The 26,526-nt window shown below is 35.1% G+C and overlaps 1 protein-coding gene and 1 long non-coding RNA gene across 2 annotated transcripts; one reads left to right on the top strand and one right to left on the bottom strand.

Annotated features, from left to right (window-relative positions):
* The first annotated feature begins 20 nt into the window (after window positions 1-20).
* On the top strand, window positions 21-24,013 carry LOC137387835 (uncharacterized). Its single transcript, XR_010977956.1, has 6 exons — window positions 21-64; window positions 11,121-11,201; window positions 12,737-12,772; window positions 14,129-14,242; window positions 19,747-19,884; window positions 23,354-24,013. It is a non-coding gene; the product is annotated as an uncharacterized lncRNA (long non-coding RNA).
* LOC137387055 (uncharacterized) lies at window positions 7,037-8,233 on the bottom strand. Its single transcript, XM_068073343.1, has 3 exons — window positions 7,836-8,233; window positions 7,273-7,426; window positions 7,037-7,142 (listed from the first exon to the last, which is right to left on the bottom strand). The coding sequence occupies exons 1-3, from the start codon at window positions 8,231-8,233 to the stop codon at window positions 7,053-7,055; spliced, it is 642 nt and encodes a 213-aa protein (XP_067929444.1). The 3' UTR covers window positions 7,037-7,052.
* Window positions 24,014-26,526: the final 2,513 nt, after the last annotated feature.

The following is a 26,526-nucleotide window of genomic DNA, read 5'->3' as shown; positions in this document are numbered from 1 at the left end:
TAAATGTCAGTGAATGCTTCTTCCCTGTCATTAGACACGTACCCAACCTAATTTTAAACAGCTGGTAAGTCATCATAGACTACTTGACTTGATGGGCTTTGTACTTAATGACCTCCCATATACTCTCAACACATTAGTCATAACTTATAATAAACTTTCATGGGTAGCAAAATCGTAAATGATACAGAATTTGAAGCGAACACGAGTCAATACACAAACCGGCTATAGGAAATCAATTGATTCTTCAGAAGATTGTGTCAGTCTACCCCAAACCTTCAAAATAAATATATTGATATATATATATATATATATATATATATATATATATATATATATATATATATATATATATATATATATATATATATATATAACAATAACCAATGAATAGATTTAAGAATTCAAGCAATTTATGTTTACACAAATTCTGTACCATTCACTATCTCACTACCCACTTTCGCCTTGAAATTCTAGAAAATTAGAGATGCGAGCTTGCAAGGTGGTTTTTGATGTATCACTAAATGCCCAAAGATGCGAAAGGCCAGTTACGGAAACTACATCACTTGGTTTTCCCGTCAGGTCTGCTTCAGATTTGTTTTAAAAAGGTTGGCTGGAAATGAGAGTATAAGCAAATCGAGAAGTTTCCAGCCAGGAAGAGATGATTTAAAAATTAAAATGAAGAAAAAATAGAATTAGCTCTATTATAAGATCAGAACGTTTTTTTCAAGAATGTTTTATTAAGCTGAATTCAGTTATATTAAATTTATACTTTAAGCTTGTTTACGCGATGCCACAAAAGTGTAGCGTACCAAGCGTGTTGCATCAGGTCTCTCTCTCACAATCATTAGTGCTATGATTCTCTGAAAGGTAAGAACTCCATACGGTATGCTACTGTATGGACTGCTGCATACTGCCACTACTCAAAATTATGTTGTGCATAATACTGCTACATTTTAATGCAGACCATAACCTTTACATAGGTATTTGTAGCCTTGGGGGCATGGGTATAGAGCATGAATAGATAAAATCATGTATTTTTTCATTGTAATATCTCTTATTGGTAGTTTTTTAGAGGATGGCAACACAATAATTTATCTTTAGTTAATTTATTTAAAAAACATTTTTGAGATAGGACTTTAAGAAAATTAACTTGCGAGCTTTTGTCCCAGAATGCATTTTGCTCTCATATCAGACATGACTGTACAGTAGGCGCTGCTAAAATGAGATGATCAGTTCTAGGAACGTTTACATGATAAGGATTTTTCATTATAAGAATGTTAACATACATGTAAATTGTCTAAACCATTTCAGGACCTTTCCAAACTCGCTCATGTGAGAATCCGACTTAAATTCTTTTGAATGTATTGGCGGTGCCTTAACTGTATTATTGGTTTTCATCGGCAACTTTTCATGATCAACCTCATTGGTTTAATAGACCATGATTGTAGTAATTTGACAATAATTTGATGAAGAGCGCATAGTTTGACGCGACAGCGACTTACAACAATTGACTAAGAAAAAATAGTTTCAATATAAAAAAGCGATAGTACCTTTTCGTCATCTATTCGTTCTTAAGAGCTCAAGATTGCAACTCCAACTCGTGACATTCAGATGCACCGACCAATAGCCTTAAAGATGTAGTTGCGTCAAAAATGAAATTAGGACCCATAAAAGGCTAAAACATCAGCTACAATTTGATGCCATTTTTGTCTTTGTAGACCAACCCTGTCCAGAGATATATGCGTTTGAATGAGGCCCTCTTTTAAAAAGCTCACGTTCCAGCGGGTGCCAATTTCGTGACGTAACAAGTTTGTTTTCTGAAACGAAACCACGAGCGATAAATATGAGGTCGCTTCGTTAGCCAATCACGAGCGCGAAATTTTTATATAGGCCGTAATAAATGTTATCACTCGTAAAACGGGTTGTCTGTGATCTCGAAGATTCTCATTCGATAGAGAATTCTCACCGTTACTGGTTCAGCGCTTTTCACCAATTACTACATACAAGTTATAGTTTTAAAATGGCTTCATGTTCGAGCGACTGCGACTCAGAGTTATCTGAGCAACCTTTAGTCAAAGATTGGAGCAGGCAGCCTATGGTGAAAGCTGACAGGCGTCAGCAGCGTTTTGCTGTAGAGAAAGACAGAATGGAGGTAAATTAACTTAGAGTCTTCTATACCTAAGTAAATGTAATTTTTATAGTCATAAATACATATACTAATTAATAAAATGATAATTCTTTGCTATCTCCAATCATCGTTTCATAGCTCATCTGCCGTTTTACTTAGCTTTAATATTTTTTTTCGAATCTTTGGTAAATTAGAGTCATGATTACAAATTATTTTCACTCGTAGGAAGTGGGTAAAATCGATTGATCATTGCTCATCATTAACTACCAAAAACAAAGCTTCGAATATCTGGTTTTGTATTTATATATTTTACATACCTATATTTTTGTTAAACGTTTACTCATATCGTGATTTTAAATTAGCAATCTAATTGACTCCCAAATTGAAACCTTACCGTAAATACACCTTAGAACGACATCAATGAATGCGTGTAATCATTACGTTTGTTTTATTGATTACAGGATGTTTACGTGGCACCACCAGTTCAGCAGTGATGCAAGTGTGAGAATTGCCATGCGTGGAGTAAAAAAGAAATGAACATATGCTGCACAAATCACGACATGTGGCATTCCATTCCGCAAACTGGTATCAAATGCGTTACCGAAGCTGACGAAATAAAAGATCTAATAAAGCCAGGTCCATTGAGAGTGGCTTATTATAACTACTGCCACTACCATGGTAAGCTTATGAGGTTTGTAGCTGCTATTTTTACTGCTTACTTCAAGTAAGTTATCAAGATACTGTAAAAGTATGATATTTTGTTAGTGCCCAAGTATCCAGATGCGGAGAGCCTGGTACCATCTGAAAGACTGAAAGACTGCGACATCTACAACATGGTGTGCAGGCAGAGGAGATTATGCGCGTATAGATCTCTGGTATTCTGGACATATCCAACAGGACTTAGGAGGGGAGAGCGACGACCACTACCAGCCTGCGTGTATAACATGGTGCGAGCTGAATACCCTGGCACTGAAGATGAGGATGAATACGCAGATATGGCGCATACAGAATTTGAATTTACTGCAGTGGAGTGATTTTTATATACTTTATTTTACAAATATACTATAAAGATATATATACACTTAAACTTTGTAGGCAATGTATAATATATACAAAAATAAAAAAGTAAAAGACAATGAATGCAAACGGCGAACAGCAAAATAAATGTAGCAAATAGAGTTGAACTACGAACAGAGAAAATTCACAGGAATACAGTCAGACAATGGAAAAAATGTGGCTTGACAAACTTCTCGTCTCCTGTCTGGCTGCTTCCTCTACCTCATCAACGAACCTGCAGCTATAATCATCAACAAAAGATAAATGACAAAAAAAATTAAACACTTCATTGTCTTGCCACATCTGCCAAAGTATTGTCTGGCAGACTGGCTTATGAATTATAATCAGCAGTATGATTAGCTATTTCTGAGAGATTCGTGGAAAGCTCTATTCATCGCACAAAGTTAGAATCACCATGGTCATGAAATCTTGTCTTGCTGGCTCCCCATGAACAAAGCCATTGTTATATGCACTCTCGTACAAGCCTTGCATAACCAAACCATTCTGAGCCACACCATCAATCGCAGAGTGGAAAGGTTGCTTTCCCGCGAATGGAAAAAAGGGAAACCCCTTGCCAGGTCAAATTAAATTTTAGTTTCTAATGCGGGTGAATTGACTTCAACAAAATTTTTTATTACGTCTTACGTTCACTAATTTGGTCAACTCACAAAACAATTGCTTGTTTATTATCAACTAATCATATAAATGATCAGCAGAAAAATTTCTACAAATTCACACTAACAATGTCTAGATTATGATGAATACACGATGCAGTTAGTTTCACCACATTCGAATAGTTCTTTTTGAACATGCGGCTACTCAGCCTTAGCACGATGTCATTGTCTGCATCTTGCTAAGGTTCCTCCATCAGTGCCTTGAGCCGTTGACTGAGGTATCCTACTATATTTGAGGCTCAACGAAACACACAAGGCACATCAGAAGGCGTCCAACTTAGTACCGCGGATGGCATCTACCTTGGCAAATCCCAGCGCTCGGCACTACGTCGATCTTTTTATAAATATTATATGATATAAATAATATATATAAATATATAATTATAATATACATAATATATATACTATATATACTATACATATTATAATATATTTATATATTCTAATTTTGTAGGCATAATATATATAGCCTACAAAATAAAAGAAAATGAATGCAAATGGCGAACAACAAAATAAATGTAGCAGAGTTACAATACGAATAGAGAAAGATCACCGAAAGTAAATGGGATACAGACAGACATCGGAGGGAACGAGGCTTGACAAACTCCTGTCTGGCTGCTTCCTCTACTTCATAAATGGATCTGTAGCTAGGACCACTTAGAGATTGTACATCTCATGGTATATCTTCAGCAAATAACAAAATAAAAGAAATGTAACAAACAGAGTCGCAATAGGAACAGCGAAAAATCACAGGAATTAAATGGGATACAGATCCTTGGCCTGAACCAGCCATGTTATTACAAACACATGCTGCAGCCTGCAATGCACAGACTAAATCACACCAATAATTATGCAGTATGAACATATCACAGAACAAACAGCCAAGCACCTACCTACATGGGGCTCTATGTAGTTGCCTTCTTCTTGCCACGAATAGCTCTCCGCTTGGCTAGCTCCAACTCTGCCAACGAAAGGTAATGTGGCTTGACATACACTCCTCGTTTCCTCTGTCTGGCTGCTTCCTCTACTTCATCAATGGACCTGTAGCTAGGACCAGTTGACGCTAGACTTGGAGGTTCTACATCATGCGGTATACCTTCGGCATCCACAATAGAAAGTCTCAGCTGATGGAATAGCTTGTTGAGATAATCTGTTGTGAATAAAAACAAAAAATTTCAAACCTAAACATCAGAAGTTTGAGCAGCATGTGGTAATGTAATGGCAACTTACCATATGTAGGCCTGGATCTTATATACCGCATACTGGGACGGAGCTTGGTTGCTTTAGACCTAGCGACAACCTTGACAGGGTTGCTGGTCTTATCTAGCATGACTGGTCTTTGGCAGTTTTCGTTGTGATGGAGGAGAGTTAGTTGTCCTCGGCTGAGCATTCCAGCAAAGGAGAAGCCTTCCCTCTTTGGAGCATTCCGGTTTAAAGAGCTGTGGAAACTTTCCAGTTCACTAGTAGAGACGGTGCTTGCTCGGTTTATAGCTGAGCTAAAATCGAAGATGATATCCGAGAACAGCTGGATAAGGTCGGCATGAAGCTGGCGATCTAGATAGGCAACCTCAAGCTTGTTGCCTTCTTCATCAAACACGTCTTCTGCTTGTTCGTGTTGGCACTCTGGAAAAGTTTCATAGGTGTGAACATGTATATCACAAATGTGATTGACAGTGAAGCACCACCATTCTTTCCTGAGCTGGCCACTTTGAGTATGTGAAATCACATGGTACATGTGATTTATAACGGCGGGTATCCAGTCAAGAAGAATTCTGTAAGCAACCTTGGAGTTGGCAAGAGTTGTTAATCGCTTCCTCAAATTTTTGGTCAAGTGCCATGAGTCAAAAGTGTGAGAAACGGTGCTCCACTGAGTGGACATGTACTTCATGACAGAGGAGTGTCTGTCAGTCGTCAACTCGGCTACGTGTAGATTTTTCTCCTCTAGGTAAGCTCGACACCTTTTTAGCCCCTCAAGTTCCATAGCAGGTGACGATGATGTTTCTGTACATTTTAGGAGCTCACATGCCACAATCTTGCTGGAAGAGTTATCCATCAAAGTGTAGAAACTGTATGTAGCTACAAGGAGACCCCAATATTGAAACATGCGGTCCACAGATCAAGTTTGCAAAGCATAAAAAGTTACACAACAAATACGGTACCTGAATGTCCAATGCTGTGAAAACAGGCATCGCCACTCACTCCGATGGATTTTTCCCTGTGCTCTTGATGAACCTCTTCCAGCATTTCAGCTGTCACACTTCTAACAGCCTGTTGTAAATCGCATCCCAAAACATGTAAACCTCACATCATAGAATACAATAAAGTTGATACAATTTTGAACTAGATTTAAGATAAAGCTTACCCCATGTAGATATGCCTTTTGATGCCTGTGGTAAGTATTTAACGTCGGCATTGCGATGTTTATCGCAGAGAAAAAGTCAAATACTTTTTTTGGCAGTGATGCTGTGAAACATATGGCGGCACAAATAAGAATGTTGATGACTGGAAATCTGGAAACCTTGTCAGAGTTTGACCAAGTTCTCGTGTGGTTACAGGTGGAGCAACGAGTAATGTAGCGAATATACGCCCCACGTCTATCCACCAATTCCACAGCACTGGGACCCGCACACATAGGGCATACTTCAAGGAGTTTTTGAAGCTGGCTATGCTCCACAATATATTTTGGCTGTTTCTGCCAAGGTCGCTCCCTGTGAACGCCAACAAAACATTTTTAGTGAAGATCAGACAATACTTTAGTAATATAAAATCAAGCACTGGATTAAGCCTTCATTAGTGTATAAGGAAGAAAAATTGAAACCTTACAATATTTATATTGTAAGATTGAAATATTGTAAATATTTAAAATTTAGAAATATTTAAAAAATCAATCATTTTTACAGTTAAAATATAGTAAAAAATTTAACAGCAGCTAGCAACTACAAAATATCTAGCAGAGTTCTACAGTTTGATTTGCGGCAATTAAGTGAAACACTTGAATGTAAAATAGCGTTGTTAGGCAGGCATGAGAAAGCAGCAAGCGTATGACAAGGCAAGCCTATGTTTAGCTTCTTCAGGAAGCACACACATACTTACTGCAAGCAGGCTAAAATAAATATTGTTGTAAAGACAGTGAGTACATATAATCGATGAAATAATACGCATTATCAAATATGAACTAGCAGTTACTATATTTCTTACCCCTCAAAGCTTTCTTCTGAAACCTCGTCTTCCGTCTCACTGTTATCTGAATCTGGCACCCATTCTTCTTCATCCAAGGCTTTACCCTAAAAGAAGCATAGAAAATGAAGAAAAGTGCTATGGCATTTTAGGAAACTCATCTAAGTCTTTAACGTAAAAGAAGCATGAGAAAAGGAAAAATTGCTATGACATTTTATCAAAGTATTTGTAACTTACCAGATCTTCCTCTCGTTCCTGCATCTCATCACTAGTATCACTCTCCATAATTAGAGAATAACGTTGTAACTGCTTAGATGTAGAAGGAATGGAGCTTGCTTCATCGACTACTGGCATTTTTCTTTTAGATGGAGGTGAGGCTGGAAGATCAGGCCTGTGAATAAATGTTTATAGACTATCAATATATATTGTAAAAAAGAATCCCGTCCAACCATATGAAACAAGTTAACTGTACTCACTGTTTAGCATCGGTCTGGGTTGAAATCGACCGATACTTAGGACGGTGAAGACATTTCCGTAGCTGTACCCCTTTGTCAACCTTAGAGGACTTTCCAGGTCCAAAGGACTCGGCAGGCTGAGGATTACGAACTGGTATTTTCGATCGTGAATGAGAAAAAAAGGTTGCTGTCCTAGGCACTGCAGGAACACTGTAATATATAGACAAGAATTTTTTTTCCGTAAAACACGAGTTGTTTTATATTTTCAAATTGGAAGCTCATAACATAACTTGTGAAATTCAAAGATTCCTAGTACTGTGCATTATCACATCTTACACCACTTACGCATCAGCAAGTAAGCCTCGCACCACTGCTCTGCGCTCTCTTGTAGGCAAAAGGGTAATTGGCTTCTGCTTCCTTGGGGTAGCAGCAGAATCAGCTTTAATGTGCAGGTTTCGTGTGGGAATTATATCCGAGTGCTTCTTTAACATGAGCCGGATATCTTCTCCTTGTTGGTACCTGTATTGGTGGTAGTTGCTGAAGCATTCCTCAGTAAAATGCCGGAAGCAAATTCTAGATATGGTTTTATATCGAAAATTTGCTACATGTTTCTTCACAAATGCTGTCCATTTGGCTCGCTGTACATCTGTTGATGTCCTTCCCCGAGGCCAAGCAAATAGATGTTTGGTCTCTTCACAATTAGCTGCGGCACAGGAGAGAGCCCAATGTCGACTTGAAGACATTTCACTGCTACAACGAAACATTGAAGTGGTTATGCAGACTATTCTTAACAAATAGAAAAATATCACGATATTCAAGTGTGTAACCTAATGTGACTTTGAAGAAAATGCTTAATATCCATAATATGGCCGAGATTTATGTTCGTACAAATACGTGGTGTGTCTACCTTATCTTAAAACTAAAAAGTTTAAAGATACGAAAAAGTGAAGTAAGTTGAATAACTACAGCTGTATAACCATGATTAATATTTCATACTTAAAGTATTTTCGTCAATTGAAATGGCAGATCGACTAGTAAACCAGTCGAATGAACTACAACAGCGTTCTGCAATTATGAACTAAAATAGTATGGCTAATGTTGTTTTAATTTATAGAGCAACAGATCAAAACAAATGAAAATACTAATTGACTTACTAACTAAATAATGATTTGCCTTTTCATTTTAGTTTTTGTCAAACACAACGAAAGTTGGAAATTGTGAGAAAAAGTTATTCATATAAATACGAAGGTGTGTCTATCTTATCTTAAAACGACAACGTTTAAAGATACGTAAAAGTGAACGAAATTGAATAACTACAGTATAACCACGATTAATATTTCATACTTAAAGTATTTTCGTCAATTGAAATGACAGATTGACTAGTAAACCAGTCGAACTAACTACAACAGCGTTCTGCAACTATGAACTAAAATAGTATGGCTAATGTTGTTTTAATTTATAGAGCAACAAATCAAAACAAATGAAAATACTATTGACTTACTAAATAATGATTTGCCTTTTCACTTTAGTCTCTGTCAAACACAACGAAAGTTGGAATTTATGAGCAAAAGTTATTCGTATTTTCGCAATACCGGTATATCAGTAGTAGCTTGATCAGCTAGTAGTTTCACATTCGAGTAGCAATTGAGAACTGCGCTGACACAGAGACCGTAATCAACTTAGTTCGCTTGACCTAATTACTGTAGACCGGTAAAATTGGTAGTCGGTACCCAAATGTTTACACAACATTTGGAGAAAGTGAGTAGAACAAATTTTCAATTTTCTTTATTTGAGGCCTTTTAAACATTCATAATAATGCATCTGTAGCAGGATTTAAAATTTTATTCTAGCCAACATGAGCAAATACAAAATAAGATATATGCCAATAGAGCCGCGTAAGGCTAGACTTTTATCGCAAATAGCCGATGTGAATACGAGAGATAGAGACAGGTTGCCAAACGCGTTACGTCATTTTTGGCGAGGCTGGGCACGTTTTTGTGGCCTGAGCGTTTTTACGGCGATCAGATTTTTTCGGTTTTAATCTTCAAATATCTTGGCAATGCGATTGCGTAACACAACAAACAACATATCAACTGATAGAGAAAAAAAAATGCTTTCTTTTAAGATCAACTTAAATTTTGACGCAACTACATCTTTAAAGTATTTATCAACAATTGCACTGCTATATGTACCTATTCTCTGTTCCGTTGTCACTTCAGACAAATTATCACAAGAGTCAGAATGTCATGGAAATTGTATGTATTATATGTATAATGCTTTATGTACAGTGTTGGGAAAAAATCTTTGTCTGCCTGTTTAAGTAAGTGTAGCACTGCAATAAATTCATCATAATTTGGAAATATTTTGCACTGCATGCATAAAACCCTGTATCAAAACAATCCTAATAAGCTGAAAAATAGAAATAACTAGATTTTAAAATTACCAAATATCTTCTATTGTATCAACCGCTGCCTACTAATTCACACCGCATACCAGAAAATATGTCATCGCAAATTTCGTTATTATCTCTTCTTTAATTATTTTCTAAATTGAAAATAACAGTCTTGTACTGTTATGGGCCCAGAAAAAAGCCATTGGGGTTGTTTTGCATTTAAATATTTTATCTGGTAGCCTTTGCAGACTATAACCATTCTGCAGCCTTAGGCATGCTGTGAACAAGCCTCACGAGCGCTTGAGTGTTCATAATCTGAAACCAGCAATCATGTTGGACAGCTGGTTTTTTTAAACGCCTTGATCGTGGTAGATCTTTGGTGGTTTGATGCTGCATTCATTTCTTTACCACTTAATTTTCTTTAGATTGAAATACTCTAAGCTTCTTCGCTATTTTTCTATTGCTCAGATTGCCCATCGTATGCAGGCGAATGATGAGGTCGTTGACACATTTCTTATCCATGGTTGATGTTGACGCTGGTATGAATTCTGGGATCTCTAGCTGTTCCTCTTTTAACAAGCAAAACTGTAAACCTTTGCTGCACATGCTGTCCAACAGGATCTCTATTGTTGTGATAATATTCCACTTGAAAATCAATAATGTCATATTGCGTTTGAAAATGAGTTAATAAGCACTGATTCACATTGATTGGCCTAAAAATGGTTATTGATCCCTGATTAACCGTAATTTTATTACTGATGGTGTCAACAAGATCTAATGTTAATTTACTTTTAAATGATGCATGGTTTGTCAGGGTTCAATCCCTCTACATGACTACTACAACAAATTTACCTAAAATGGGCAGTGAGGTTTGAGGTGGACAAATACTTTCTGACACCGCTGTATGTCGCTTTCTTTTCTCGCAGGTGTGGCGAGACAGACTAACACTCAAATCAAACTTTAGAACTCGCCCAATGATACACTTTAAGTTATATGGAGTTTTTTACGCGGTACGAAGCAAAAACTTCACAAACTTGCCTGACTTTTTCTAGAATTTATGCTATAGGAGGTATACGTTATAGGAGCATCTACTTTACTCTAAAAGACCATGTGAGTTTGTGAGGTACAAATATCATGTTTAAAGTGTGCAATAGCTCCCATGTAGGATACTTTTGCTCCCTCATCACTAATTGAACTTGAAAGTTTATTGTGTATTATCTAATTTTTATCACTTTTAGCCTTGCTTGTCCTCTAGCGCAAAGCCGACCTATTGCTCCTAGATGTGACTCTGGCACTTGTGGAATAAAAGTGCAAGCTGAGTTACCCTAGGACACTTATATTTCGCTAGTATTTAGTTTCGTGAGTAGCACACAGACTAAAATTTCGCTGCAACTTAATTTCGCAGCTCTGATGAGTGCGAAAATATAGTGATGTGAAAATAAATACAGTGGAACAAACAAATTAGATTCCTCAGGTCCGGTCCTCTAGTAAAAAAAGTTTTTATATTTGCGACTAGTTTGTATTTGTAACCCGCAGGTATAAATGTATGGCAGAAATCGATAATTCAACGTGATCGCTTGCTGCCATTTGTTTCTTGGACTATCAATGACGTCTCGGTCCTTTCCGTCGTGACCGATATGGTACCGATATTAGATCTCAAGTATTTATAGCAAGCGATGGCCATGGCACGTTTTGAGTTCACAATATTTCAAATTTTAAAAAATCAAATACAGTACATGTCTCATAAAAAAGAAAATAGATAACAACCAACATCACAACCAGAACTGTATAACATGGTTGGACCTGGTGAGGGTTGTTATCGTTTTTGGTTGGCAGTAAAATTCATCACTACAATAAGTATTATTTAATTGTATGACTTCACCTACCAGACTTTCATCCTCATCAGTTACAAATTCGGTGACTAAACTGATATCATCATCTTCTTCGTTTGTCTTGGCTTTTCCAAAAAAACTTGTTATCTTAATTTGCTTTGCCATGCTGCTCATTCGGTGTATTAACGAATTTACTAGAAATTTCCCAATGATCTCAATCACACACAAAATTATCTGCATTTCTAATATCACGATTTTGTTGTGGATATCAATGAACTACAGGGCCGTATTCCCTTGGACAGCTGGCCGGCTAAGACGCCCCAACTTTTTAGGAATTTCATAGTCCAACGGCTATAGAAAGGTTTTTATCGCTGTAGAATATCACTTTATTCGAAGCCATAGATACAAACATCAACTTTTAGTAGTTCTTAGGCGTCATTATTATCTTCATCAGCGGCAAAATATTCTTGTTAACGACTTTTATAAAGGTTTGCAAAATATCAAGTTTTAGCAAACATCTGCTTGCCCATATCCTACTTAATGAACTTGAAATAAAATCGGCAAAAATGATCTTTGTTAAAACGCTTAAAAGAAAAAGATGTCTTCTTTCTGAGCTTTTTAACTGCATACAAGTTTTGCCTGTTTTAATTTTAAAATGTTTTGTCAGTCACATCAGCTAAAACAAAGCAAATCTCAAAAAATAGAAAAATGTTGATACTTGCCAATAAAATTTTTTAAAACTTCACGTGAGAGGCCCGGCTGAGGCCCTACATAAGAGAAACCTGTTGGGAGCTTACAGCACCCCCCCTCCTTCTCCACACCCCAGACGTTCATAACTAGTCGTCTAACATTAGCCCCCCAACTTGCAACCAGTGAATACAGGCCTGTGTAGAACATAGCTATTTAATTTCGAATTTTCGCTAGTTCGTTATGATAGTTTAGTTTCGCGCATGAATTTTTCGCGTGATGATGACTCCGCGAAAACGCGAAAGTTAGATGCCGCGAATACTTAAGTGTCCTAGGGTATCAGTAAAGATTTTGACAGAGCTGTTCATGAAGTGAGTGTGAGAGTGCTTGAATTTCAATGCTGTAGTTTATCCCATTTTCTTTCCACTTAACATGGAATGTTTGATTAGTACGATATTTTAGGCAGTTTGAGGCCGCTTGTTTTTGGGACAATGTTTAATTATGACTGCTGATGTACTGGCGGTTAAGACATTTGAAAAGCTGATAATGGTGTTTTTATAAAACCCCGACAACAAATTCAGAGTAATTTTTTGCTTTGTAGCATATTTGACTCAATAGAACAAGTGCTATCGCTGAAGCATTCTCTTAAGGTGAAAACAAATTAGGCGATAATTAGAGCGATATTGCGTTAGAGCTAATCTGCGTTAAAATTCTCTCAGCGTGTTCATGCAGAGCGATAAAGCTAGAATGTCTCTACACAACTTTATTGCTAACGAGATGCATTTCAATTGGTTAGTTCTTACCAGAATGTAATTTTACGGCGGGTAATTATTTCTTACCGATGTTCAACAACGTACATCAGCTCCAATTTTCTATTTTGTTACGAAACATCTTCAGAACGAACACTCATTTGTTCATGAATTTAATAATAGCACTCCCAGTTCTGTCCATCATAACAAAATTAAAAAAAATCCGAGTTGAAAACCAACATCCGGAGTCAATCGTTGCGCCGGTTGACCATCTTGAGAATGGTAAATATTTAATATATTAAATATGAAAAACCACTACAAAATAAAATATGTATAAAAAGTTGTAAAAACAATACAGCTAAAAATACAAGAATCGTTTTTTTTTTGTCTTCTTGTAGTGTAGGCAGTGTACACTCTTTGAAAGGGAGATAGGTTTAATAACAAATGTGGAGGTTGTTTATGTTGTAGCCTAGACGACGACATTTTGACTGGCCTAAATTTATCAACAATTCCGAAAAAACTAATGATACGGATTTTTATTGGCAGTTTGTGAGCGTGCCCATTATATCACTTGCTAGTAAATCGCTCAAGTGTGTTTATGCACGCACCAGCGATATCTTCGCCCTCATGACGCTTGCAATAAAATTGCCTAGTGTGTTTGGACCTTAAAAGCTCCTTGCTATATTTTCACAAAAGGCGAATATACCTAAACCTATACATATACTGATTAGGTAACTTACCTCGTCAAATAGAGTTGGCGTTCATTAAAAATATGGCGCTCGATTTTCAAAGCAATCTCCTGATGTGGTCCCAAATAGCGGTGCCAATCAAATCAAGGTGCATTCAAATATAGGTTTAACGGTAGCTCACTTTCAACATTTTTTCCAATACCAAATTGAAGGTGGTCAGAGACTCTGTGCATAAAGTCCTCATCAACTTATTTTTTTATACAACGTTAAAATCTTTGTTCTTTTGTAGAAGTTGTTTAATCTGGAGAACGAAGATGAGCTCACCACGCAGAACTATTGTTCTTTAATCATGTTCTCACAGAACTAATCATATTGGCCTACAAGTGTTTTGAAAAACTGAAGGGTAAGTTGATGAGTCCTCTACTTTTTGTAGTCCTAATCTTCTGATAATTAAATTGGGCTTTGATGACTAAAGTGAGCTCTGGAGACTGCAGTCATTACATTGGGTAGTTGGCTACACTAAAATACTATAGCACTGACAATCCGCAAAAACAGTAAAACAATAGTTATGAAGCAAAATAACCATGCATGGAGTGGCATGTACAATTGATATTTAAATTGTACAAATACAATATCAAAGTATCAAAATATTAACCATTTTTTAAAGATTGAATGTATTTCTTAATGAGTGTAGCCTGGGTTTTCCGAATGGAAAAAGTCTAAAACACAATCAGATTTTGGTCTAGTCCATTAACTGAGTGCGTACAACAGGCTGCGCAGTGCAGCTCAGCACAATGTACGCTTATAACCAAGAGCAATGCGCTAAAAAATCTTTGTACAAAACATTTCTTATTAGTGAGTAGGCAATTAGTTAGCCGGTCATATGTGTACCTAATAGGAAAAAACCAATTGCCATCCTGCATCTAACTAATAGAAAACATGTTAACAGCCAACAGCGACCAAAGTTTTTTGAGAATCATTATTTTTGTTTTTACAGTTTATTATTGCAATAAACAGCTGTGTTAGACCTTTACAGCTACCAAGGTTTTAGAAATGGGCAATAAATAAACCTTTGGAAAATGGACTACTGATTGCTACCTATTGTATCAGCAAAAGAGGATGAGAACCTGACCAAGCTCATACTGCAACACACTTTTTAGATTTTTTGTCGGTAACATTAGGCGTAAAACCTTCTGCTGATTAATGTGTATGTTAAAAAACTCTGATAGGCGGTGTGGTTCATAAATAAGGTCATCTTAATCTGAGGGCACACTTCATTGGTGAAAATTAGGTCTTTAATAAGAGCCATCACATGTAGGACAAATTAATGTACCAAAGTCTGTTCTATTCTAATAAAAAGTGTATTACGTTATTCAATAGAAAAATGATATGGTAATGATGCTACCACTACCAGGCACAATAGCCTTTTGGTTTTTACTTTGAAACAATTTTTATTTACCCTTTATGGCCACAATGTTTGCGCTTTAATTCTGGAATTGTCTGTTTGTGTAATAATGTTCTATCTACCAATCTTTCATACAAATAAAAGTGTCCTCAAGAACCCTGGCCATCATTTTTAGCTGTTTTTTTATAAAATCTAGAGGCATTTGAAACGTTCTCTCTTTCAACAGCGTCAATAATTTTTTAACCTTGTCTTAGCATTTTACAACATATTGAAGGGTAAAGTAACAATTTGTTCAAAACTTCATGAACTTGTAGTATGGCTCTTACTCTGTTTTTTTTACACTAAGCCTGCTTATAAAAATGCTGATAAAATGCAGTTGCATTTAAGTTCTGCATAAATTGTCTAAATTGTTTTTTTATCACGGCTTCATTAACAAATTAAAGACTTGGTAAATTTTGATCTTGCAGCCATTTCTCCTAATTGTGCGCGCAGTATGATGCTCAATTACAACAAGGCATGAAGTAAATGTAATACGAAGCAGTTTTTGCACTGATTTCTTATGTCTTAATTTTATGTTGAAGCTGTTTCAGTGTGAACTTTTAAACTACCAATAGTACAGCTCGTTTTGCAATGTGTTTCTGTATGGCCAAGTGCTGCATGATGCGGCTTTAGCAAGCTTTTGTACAAATTGTTTCCGATTACTGATTAATTAGTAAATTATCTTATTACATCTATACCTGATTGAAAAAAGCTATTATTTGCATATGTTGAGCAAATAAGAATGTGTTTACAACCTGAGCATAGTTTTGCTTTGCAAAAACTTGTTTTATGAAATCTTCTTACTGATGACCAGTAATTTCAGAAGCAAAACAGCCATAAATGGTTACTGACTTCAGATCTATAGACTGAGCAACTTTATTGAGCAATAGTACTAATGAGAGTAATTATGTTCATCAGATTAATTAACATGTAAACTAATAATATTCATAAATCATCCGACTAGAGTTTTGTGCTTACCTCACAGTAATTTCGAAATGGACGAAAAGTGGTCCCTCTCACTCGACAACTCGTTTGTAATATTTTTGGGGGCATGAACTTATGCTGACAAACTTGCTATAAAAATATTGTTAATAAACAATTGGGGTGTAAAGTTATAACCATTTATACAATCTTTTAGAAATTAAGTTTCACGAAACACTTATGTCGCGGTAGAGAGATCCATTTGGTAGTAAAGGAGTTGAAGTTATCAGCAGGTAGATCATATGGGTTGCGGTCACAGAAACCATGGTTAAGTCGCAAATCACGAAGTTGAGTTATTCAACTTTGAAGTAGCACCAACTGAACTTATAATATTGGTAACAAATTTTGTAACCTGTAGGTCTGGACTAATCAAAGAGTGATCTTTCTGAATCTGAAGTCAGTTTAGCCAATAAAAGTATTTTACCATCGAAAAAAAACTTAAAACCGTTGCTATGCTAAACAAGAAGTACTGAAAAATGGTGTCCGCTAAAAAAAATTGTTTCTTTTTTGCCGATTTTAAAGGTAACTTTGACATTTTGGACGCTTGTAATGAGTACTTTGGTGTTCTAACTTATGTCAAAAGCAGTGAAAGTAAAGGGAGTTGTGGTGATATTTTCCTAACGATTCTTACAAGATTACTACAATATTTAATAATAAGAATAATTATTCAATTTTTATGAAATTATAATCAGATTTAGTTATGAGAATAATTATTCGAGTTTGCAAGGTCGAAGTATATAGTGACCGATGGTGTGCAATATGTTACTATTGTTAATTTTCTAAAGATTTGGTTGATGATTTGGGTGTGCCCAATATTGCGATACAATCAAGCTGTTTTTAATATCTGCAAAAATAAGTAATACACTTTCTTATAAATATACAGCTATTTCTTTGACAACCAGCTAAAATCTGTTTAAATTTTTAAATTCAGCATAGTTTTTTGGATCCAAGTACAGAAATCTAGATAAATATCACAATATCTTGATACTGGTTGCTATGTCGTTTTGAAATGTAAACAAAACTTTACATTGGTTTTCGTTTCTCAAACTTTAATACCAGTTTTCTTGGAACTATGTTTTTGCACTAATGGTAAACGTGCTTCAGTTTTTTGACCATATAATCTGCTGTAATTAGGCTAGAATCAAAATTTTGTTTGCTAAATCTTGTAATCCCGACTTACCATGAATTCTGTGATCATGACACATATTAATAGTTAATGCACTGTTTGGAACTTATAGTGCTATTGTAGAACTACAATAAAAAATGTCATCACTAACAGAAATTAACTACCAGTTTTGATTTTGTATAGGTGTCTTGTTTTCTATTACAGATTTTAATGTGTTTGCAGGACAAAATGAAGCAACTGCAAGAGGTTTATTATAGAATTTATTTCAAATTATGTTCTTATGATAGAACTTTCCGTAACAAACTTTCATTTGGCTAATACTTGTATCCATTTTTGACTAAAATAAGTCGAACCAATTAGTTTCACTCCTACTACCTGCCCTAAATTGGTGCAAATGGTCATCAGAAATGTGCTTTCTTTGCGCTGCTAAAATGGCCCATTAAATGTACTTTAATTTGATGAAAACTCAAATATTGGTTAATTATTGGCCTTTCCAAAATACCGTAAAATACTCATCTGATTTGCATGTACGACTTAGCTGCCCAAGTTGTCAATGCATGGTACTGGAGCTTGTTGTCATTTTGCTTGTTGAAGGTTGACTTGCAACAAAATTTCATTACGGTTATTTGGTATCAAAAGATTCACCATGGCTTACTCTGCTGTGTTGTGGGTGCAAAATATGGAGAACTGTGATTACAAGCTCTTAAAAGCTAAAAAAGAAACAGTTAATCTCCGCGATCCCGAAACCGCCGTAGATTGGAATCAATTCATTTCTCTGACATAGTAAAATGATTTGGTTATTGTTTTGACACGTGATCTTCTCACATGAAATGTAAGTTCCGTAAAAGGCTCAATATAAAACTTCTTGTAGCACTAGTTTATGACATAAACTTTGGGTTTCGCCAAAGAGCTCTTACCAAATATAGATGCTCGCTAGTTTACAATTTTGTTTTGGGTTGATCTAATCGTCTAGTCGCAATCTGATCATGTGACCCATGCTTCCTGCCAAACAACGCGCATAATTTCCGCAGCATTTTTTGACTATCACAGGTGACCAACAGGCTTGTCATGCTTATCAGATGATGATATACATTCCTTCGAGCTAAGGTAAAAAATTAAACCATTTTTTACGGTAGGTTTTGAGATATCAGTGCTCAAAGTGACATCAATACAGTGATGAGGAAACAGATGCTTGAGGACAATAGACATCGTTTCATTGAATGCGTGAAGTGTAATTGTGAAAATATTTGAATGAATGAGGTTGCATGAAAGTGTAAACAGAAGCCATCTTGTTGAGCTATGTTCCATTTGACCCATTTTTGGAACGGGATTCTAATCTTCGGCAATTTCGTGATGGCGGCGATTAACTTTTCGCTTTTGAGCTTTCAAGAGCATGTTATCACATTTCTACATATATTGCACATGCAACACAATAGAGTAAGACATGGTGAATCTTTTGATACCAAATAACTGTAGCGTGAATTTTGTTGCAAGTCAAACTTTAAGCATTAGTAATCTTTTAGAAAAATGACAAGATTTTCTTTTGGAAACATACCTTTCAAGCAACAACGGTATGCGAGTGCCACTGTACGTAATTTTGATTAATATTCTTAAACTTCATAATCATTCTTAGTATTGACTAAGTATTATTGCTTTTTAGTTTGTGTATTTTCTTATGTAATTATTATCTGTGAATGTTTAGCTGAAGCTTGCGCAGAGCTGTCAATAACAACAATTTAGTTGAATGTCATTTACTAGTTATTCCGTTTTACAAATTGGACTATGCCTTGTGAAATAACTGCTTTATTTTAATTGTGTATACAGCTCCTATTCACCCTTGCATGTTTATAGTTGTCATGTTCTTGCATTCTGGTTGCCTGTCCACTGACATAGCACTTGTACAGACTATATGTAAGCATAGTGTTTGGGATAGGAACTGAAACTCACAGTTAAAACCTATGGTGACCAGCTCTAAACTTTACTTTGCAATAATATCTAAAAGCCAAGTCCAGATCAGGGTCAGACTACTGACTATCAATTTTACGAATGAGTAATTGCTTTTGAAATACCACTTCAATATTTGAAGTCCTTTTTTTAATAGGATATGAATAAGTTTTTACATTGCTTAACTCGCGTTCTTCTATTGCCTACAAATCACAATGGTGACAAATATCAAAGCTGGGATTGAGAGTCATAAGCTAAAATATCATATGCACTTCTGCTTGCTCAGTTTTCTCCTTTTTTTGCAGCAAGCAATGAGCTTTCAATTGATTAGCTATGAAAAGAGTTTAATTTAAATCGGAAAATCATTTATTCAAAAAATGTGATATTTCTATTTTGTTATTACTAATTGCAGGGTGTTGCTATAACATGTTCTGCACCCACTCTGGTGCTAGACAAGTTATCTAAAGAATTGGCGATTCAAGGTTACAAAAGCTTACATATTTGGGGAGGTTTCTGGTCAGAGGAAAGCGGACAAAGGAACTTAGTGAAGGTAAATTAGGGTGTCAAAACACCAAAATATTGAGTGACATAGAATGAACCTTGGTGAAAAACAATATTTTTTTAGATGTATTTTACAAATATTGAGATGAAAAATTTTGTGCTAGTCCGAAAATTTCAATAATATGTATTTGGACGATGTATCTAATAGTATGCAACAAGCTATAGTTTTTTTTAACTATGAATGACACTCGTATTGCTTAACTTGCATTTTTGTACCATTTACAATCTCTGTTTGTGAGAAATGTACCTTTTGTTCCAAATCCTGTTCGGCCTGTCATAGCTGTTTTCTGCAGTCACCATTCAACTTTCGGGATTAACGGGGACCAGGGTCTTTTGTGGACAGTGAAAACCCACAAAATAAAAAGTAATGTTTTTAAGTATATACATAAATAAGCCAAACTTTAAAGCCAAAACACTTGCATTGTTTCATAAGCATAATGTATTTGTTTCCTATGTGAAAAGTAAACTTAAGTTCCTTTCATTGACTTTTAGGTCATATTCTAACGTAAATCCAAGTATTTTAACTCAAATTATGAATTTTTTGTAGTATGGGCATAGGTCAGATTTTTATATGGTTGGAATAGCTGTACAACAAATTTTGCTATAATGTACATGTATACCTATTATAACGCAAATTCCTCTCAATGTAAAGAATTTATGTAAAGCTTTTGTTTGACCAACATAAGTAATGCCATATAGGGTAAAGTTTCAAGTTGGTGAAAGTTCCCAAAATTATTAACAAAATTTTCATAGTTGTCCTTAAAAATATCGCTTACATTCTTGCCAAACTTGAGCAATGATAAGATGCATAGGGTTCGCTATTATAGATACCAATACATTGTTAAACTAGTTTGTCATTAGAGATTGTCATTTTTGTCAAAAATATGTAAAATGATTCGCCTCGCAAGAAATCAGAAATATTTGAAGGGGATCTATCAGTGAAAGCTTTGGAGTGTTAATACAGACGGTTTCCTACTTACGAACATTCGAGTTACAAACAACGGTACATACGAACAGGTCTGCGCGTATATTCATCGATAATACCGACGGTATTACCGACTTATTAGCGGCAGAAAGAGGCGCTACATAAAAGCATCACCCAGCATCCACCTTCCTCTGCCCAGTTCGTTGCAGTGCATAAGTGCGTGAACGTATCTCCAGTGCGCAAAGAACTTTTTTATTTTTCCTGTATGTATTGTAAAGGAGTTTGCCAACCTTTACTTGGCACGATCTAGACTAATAAATAAAAATAGGAGAGTGTGTGTAGTCCCATTCAGCTTTTTTATTAGCGAAGGAAATTTCACTATTCGAGGAGCGTACATCTATCTGCTCTGCTCAAATAAATGAGAGTGCTCCGTTATATTCAGTAATATCAACTGTTCCGTCCTAACGGCAAGCGGTGAGAACACCGGCTAACAAGGTGAATAAATGAGACCGCTAGCGAGTTGGTATGACAACAATAAAAGTGACGATAAATGATAGTGTTATAACATGATATCAGATATAACAATAGCATAACGAGTGAAACAACGGTATAATAAAAGGACAACACATAAAAACGACAACAAAGATAAGTTCTAGCATAACGATTAAAACAACGATATAATAAAAAAGGACAACACATACGATCAATAAGAAATGCTGTGTCATGGCCCGGCGTCCACCACAGTATTCTCTCCATTTTATTAAAAAGTTTTTACAGTACAAACCAATTTACAGGTTACTTATACAAGCCTTAAACATACTAATATAAACCTTCAATATACTTATATACATGTAGGCCTTAAGCATAAGTTATAATACAAAATATAGCACTGAAGCAACTTACGAACAAATTCACTGTACAAACAATTGTTCGGAACGTAACTCGTTCGTAGGTTGGGGACCGTCTGTATACCAAGCTGAATGTCATGATATCTAGTCTCATCAAAATCTATCTTACTCCCAAGCTCTTCCCGACGATGGATAAATGATAAGTCATACAGACACTGATTTTACTTTGTTAGCTAGCCGCAACAAGTAGCAGTCTGTCTCTGGTGGCTTTTATTCACCTCACCTTCTGTTTGGTCTCCAAATTCATGTTTACTACCTTCAAAACTGAATGTTTTTTAATTGTCAAATCAGTTGATATGAGCATCAGAGTTAAATTTTTTGCTGAGCTAGAATTTATTTTGGTCATCTCAAATAGTCTACGAAGATGAACTGTTATAAACGAGCGCATTTTCACAGACATGCTAATGGCAAAGAGTAGCTTTATCATATAAGCAGAGACTAAATGGTGTAAACAAAAGCTGAAAATCTGTTTTAATAGAAATTTCTAAACTATTTAAAGAATTTCAATAATGTCTATATAATTAATGATTAATGTATAATCCTAAATATTTAGGATTTGTTTGGAGTGCACGAGAGGACAACTCTGCTTTGCAGAGTAACCTGGCAGTAACCCTATGCTTAATTTGTACACGTATGCATTGCAGTGAAAGGCATATTCATACACACCAACCTTACAGTGTTAAAGGCCAACTGAATGACAAGGGACTTTTATACAATTCATAGTCAATCTGTGCATGGAAAAAATTGACCGTGTAGACAGTTAAGAATTTTACTCAGCTCAAGATTTTGAATCAACTTGGCTTGTACCAACAAATACCCTGGCAGTGTAGAGTGCTGTAAAAGATTATCAGTTGCAATAATTATGCATTCAAATATTGCAAATTATTACAAGGTTAATTAGCATAGTTTTTGTAGTGTCAGTCTAGCAAGGTAAATGTTGCAAGTTCAAATCCAGCGGGATGCAATATTTTTCTATTATCCAACGGTGGCTTTATATGGACAGACACGGTTTTCATCACAGTACAGGCTGAATGTGTAAAATTTTGTAGATTTTGGTGCATTTTGCTTAGAAATAAGAGGAATGGTAACGCTGTAATTATTAGTTTGTAAAATAAAGCTTTTCTTAACCCAACTATTCATTACAATTTATATTTAAAAGATACCATTCTTACCTAATAGTTTGACAAAAAAGCTTTAGCTTAAAAGAAAGCATTAATGATAATGTTTGTTGTTTTTTACTTTTATTGAGTTAACTTGTGTTAACAACATCGAAACAAGAATTTTTTAAGGCTTACTAGGTTAATTTTTTTTTAGGCAAAACATCAACATAGTGAGAACTGCAATCTCTTTAGGGCAAACATAATTATGCAGAGTTTCAGTAGGAAAGCATCTTCTGTGTGACCTACATTTAGTACAGCCACCAATATAGCTAGCTGCAAAAGCCTACTCTTCAAGTTTCTGGCCAATCTCCTAAGCGTTCTAAAACAACATGATGGAGCACACTTTTTAGTCAGTATTGTTTTAAAGCTGGTTTGATATCTTGGGAAAGTCTGTAAAATGAGTAGTGTTCAACATTCTCCTAATTTTTAACTACACTAACAGGTTAATAACTGGTTTCTTTGCAGGTAGAGCAGCATATTTACCAGTGGAGGCAAAGTGGTCTAGATTGCCTAACCTTCAAACAACAAGTTGATGTTCAATTTCCAAAAAGGAATCCAGTGACTGGAATGACATCCAACCTTAAAGTTCTTTCTGTAGCTGGGCGTGTCTACAATCAGCAAAGTTCTCTTGCGAATCGCTTCTAAGATCTCTAGCTAAAATCATATTTTAAACGTTGTGCAGAGCCATTAGTTACAGCTACCACAACTTCACACATTATACTCGAGGTGCCAGGAGATGGTCACACAATTTGCAAGACAATTATAGAGCTCAGTGTTTTGAAGCTCTACAGCTTTATTTGACAGAAATAAAATAGTCCACTTTTGTTGATAAATGTTTTATGGTATTCTTGTGAATGCTTTGATTTTTAATCTTTTGGTAATGTAACAGCTGTTTGGCCTGCTTTTGATAGGTTGCTCCATTTGCACTAAAGACTTTTAGATTTATACAAACTCATTGTGTTTTAAGAATATTTTATTTGTCACCGTTGCACTCACTTGAGCAATTTGTTTGACGTACTTATATTGAGCTTTCCTTTTCTGTAAACTCAACTCCTTGACGGGGTTGCTTAAAGAGTCAATTTTTTTCCTTTTGAGTAAGTTTGGGCTTTTTTTAAAGAAATATGCTGACCAATGTTGTTAAATGCGAGTTAGATATACATGCATGCAATCTGCACAGTGTGTTCAATGTTCCTGCATGGTTTCATCGAAAGCTCTTATCTGAAACCTTTTATAATCCAAAGGGCCCCACATATGCTATATTTCCCAGTTTTGCCTCAGTAGCAATGAATTGACTAAATCAAATTGTATAAGTAATAAATGTGGCCACAGGTATGCAAATCTCCCATGTTTGACATTTATGTTTTAAAAATTGGGTGTCTCTGACTCTACCAGGCATATTTGGCAGCATGAATATATGCACTGTTTTAATTAATATACGTTTTAAAAGTTTTCTATTTGACAACTAGGATGGTTTCAATACCAATTACTTGATGTCAATACCATCCTAGCTTTTATTGCAACTTATTACAACTTTTTTTAAATGGACAAAGTGCTTGTTTTTGCCATGCATGCCCACTAACAAGCTATTAAGGGAAAGCATGTTTTCAATTTTATGAATAATATGTATGATAAACTTTAGATCAAAGCACACACAGATGTGCCTGCAAATCGGTTTTCTTAGGTTCTGTTGCCAAAATCCCTGAAATGGGGTTTCAGGGATTAGTTTGCCTTTTTTACCAATTGATAGAAAATTAAATGATGCAATAAAGGTTCATTACAAGTAAAAAGAACCAAACTAAATATCATAGTTAGCTAAATTTATATAAAAAGAAAAGAAGTAGAGCTTGGAACTATGACTATCTAATTCAAGATATAAAAACATAATAGGAGGCCCTGAATTTAATGAGAAGATAACTTCTCTTGCAAAAGAGAAGACAACTCAGAATTTTGTATAAAAATTTTCAAATTTTACGCTAATGGGAGGTCCTCCATTTCAAACTACAGAGCCTCCTAACCTGCAAAATTTTCCAAAATGTTGAACTCTCCGGCAAAATTTATGCAAAATGCAAAATAGATACGTATGCGATCAGCATGACGAGTAGAGTTGTTTAAGCATGTTTTTAGCGAAGCCTCCTATCAGAAGCCTCCTATTATCCGAAAGCCCTATATCGTGGATATATTTTCCAAAGTGGCCTCCTATTCAATCTAATTTGACTATATATCTATATATATATTTATATATATATATATATATATATATATATATATATATATATATATATATATATATATATAAATCTCAAAGTTTGTCTGAATGTCTAAACTTTGGTATATTCAGCTATTATAGTTAATACAATTTATGATATAAATATCCATTTCATGCTGGACTCGTATGAACTCACAGAAATTGTGACTGCAAATTTCAAATCACACATTGAACTACTGAGTTATACAGTCTAAGCGTTCTATTGCTTTATCACATTCCGTATACAGTATGCACATGATAAATTTGCGCTTTTGATTATTATCTAATATTACCTTTTGTATTTGTTATTTTTAAAACTAATTTTTTGGTACTATTACTTACTTTTTTAATTTTCAGTTTTTAAATGTGCCATTTCAATTTCAAATGCACAGTCACTTTTCTGTCTAGTTTTTTGTAAGATTCGGTTGCTAAATTGGTAAAGGCTAATAATCTTACACAGACAATTTTATGATCTCGAATAGTCACAGCTTCTACATTCTCTCTCCATTCAGCCAGAGAAAGTACGAGACAAAAACAATCTGATATCTCACTTTGACATTTGTAATAGTATCGAGAGGTACCAGTATCGTCATATTCAAAGTTTTGACGGATAGCTTCTGCTGGAACAGTAATTGTTTTTTATACACACACTTCTAAGACAGAATTCTTATTATTAATTCAATAAATTCAGAAACTTTATTTTGTTTTCTCAGTTCATAATAATTGTATCATTACCAAAATATATTTTATTGTAATTGTAACAAAACTGACCTAATAAAGCTATTACTCGCTAATTAGTTCACATTTACGTTTAAACTTTAACGTAAATATTCAAGCTCTTTTTAAGTAAATTTTTCTTTATATTTGTCTTTCCCCATACAATACCAACATAGTTTTCTGTTATGTTACACCGAAATACTACATCCACAATCACATGTTTCAGTTTATGAACTTTCTGTTGCTATAACCTACATTTCCCTATCCCTACTCCTACGCAACACTATTAGATTATCAACTTTTAAAACACGTGTGTTAAACTCACTCAAAAATTCCTGATTTCTGTCTATTCATTTTGTTGATAATGACTAAAGTCAATAATATATTATACATACATGTACATGGGTTACTTTGAAGTTATTGTGTTAGCATTCTCTGAATTTGGTGTTGCAAATATGAATTTCAGTGAAGGTGATAACTATTAGTTTTGATGGTTGCTAGCTGCAACCATAACTACCATCATGTGTTTTATTCATATCATTAGCAGTTATAATAATGTTTTTTATTTAATATTCTCCCAATTTCAAGGAAATATTCTTCTGAGATTAAACCTTACATATAATTTTAGCAAACACTTTAAGCCATGAGTCTTTGGCCAGAAACTTCATACTATGAT

The sequence above is a fragment of the Watersipora subatra genome, chromosome 2, assembly GCF_963576615.1.
Source record: "Watersipora subatra chromosome 2, tzWatSuba1.1, whole genome shotgun sequence".
NCBI classification, from domain to species: domain Eukaryota; kingdom Metazoa; phylum Bryozoa; class Gymnolaemata; order Cheilostomatida; family Watersiporidae; genus Watersipora; species Watersipora subatra.
This window is presented reverse-complemented; position numbering and strand designations above follow the sequence as displayed.

Bases quoted from the DNA above. Each gene is read 5' to 3' on its own strand.
- LOC137387055 (XM_068073343.1), bottom strand. From the start codon at position 8,233: ATGTCTTCAAGTCGACATTGGGCTCTCTCCTGTGCCGCAGCTAATTGT. The intron at 7,427-7,835 runs GTAAGTGGTGTA...ATTTATTCACAG, and splicing joins CGAGGCTTACTTGCTGATGC to GCCTGATCTTCCAGCCTCAC. The intron at 7,143-7,272 runs GTAAGTTACAAA...TGCTTCTTTTAG, and splicing joins AGGAACGAGAGGAAGATCTG to GGTAAAGCCTTGGATGAAGA.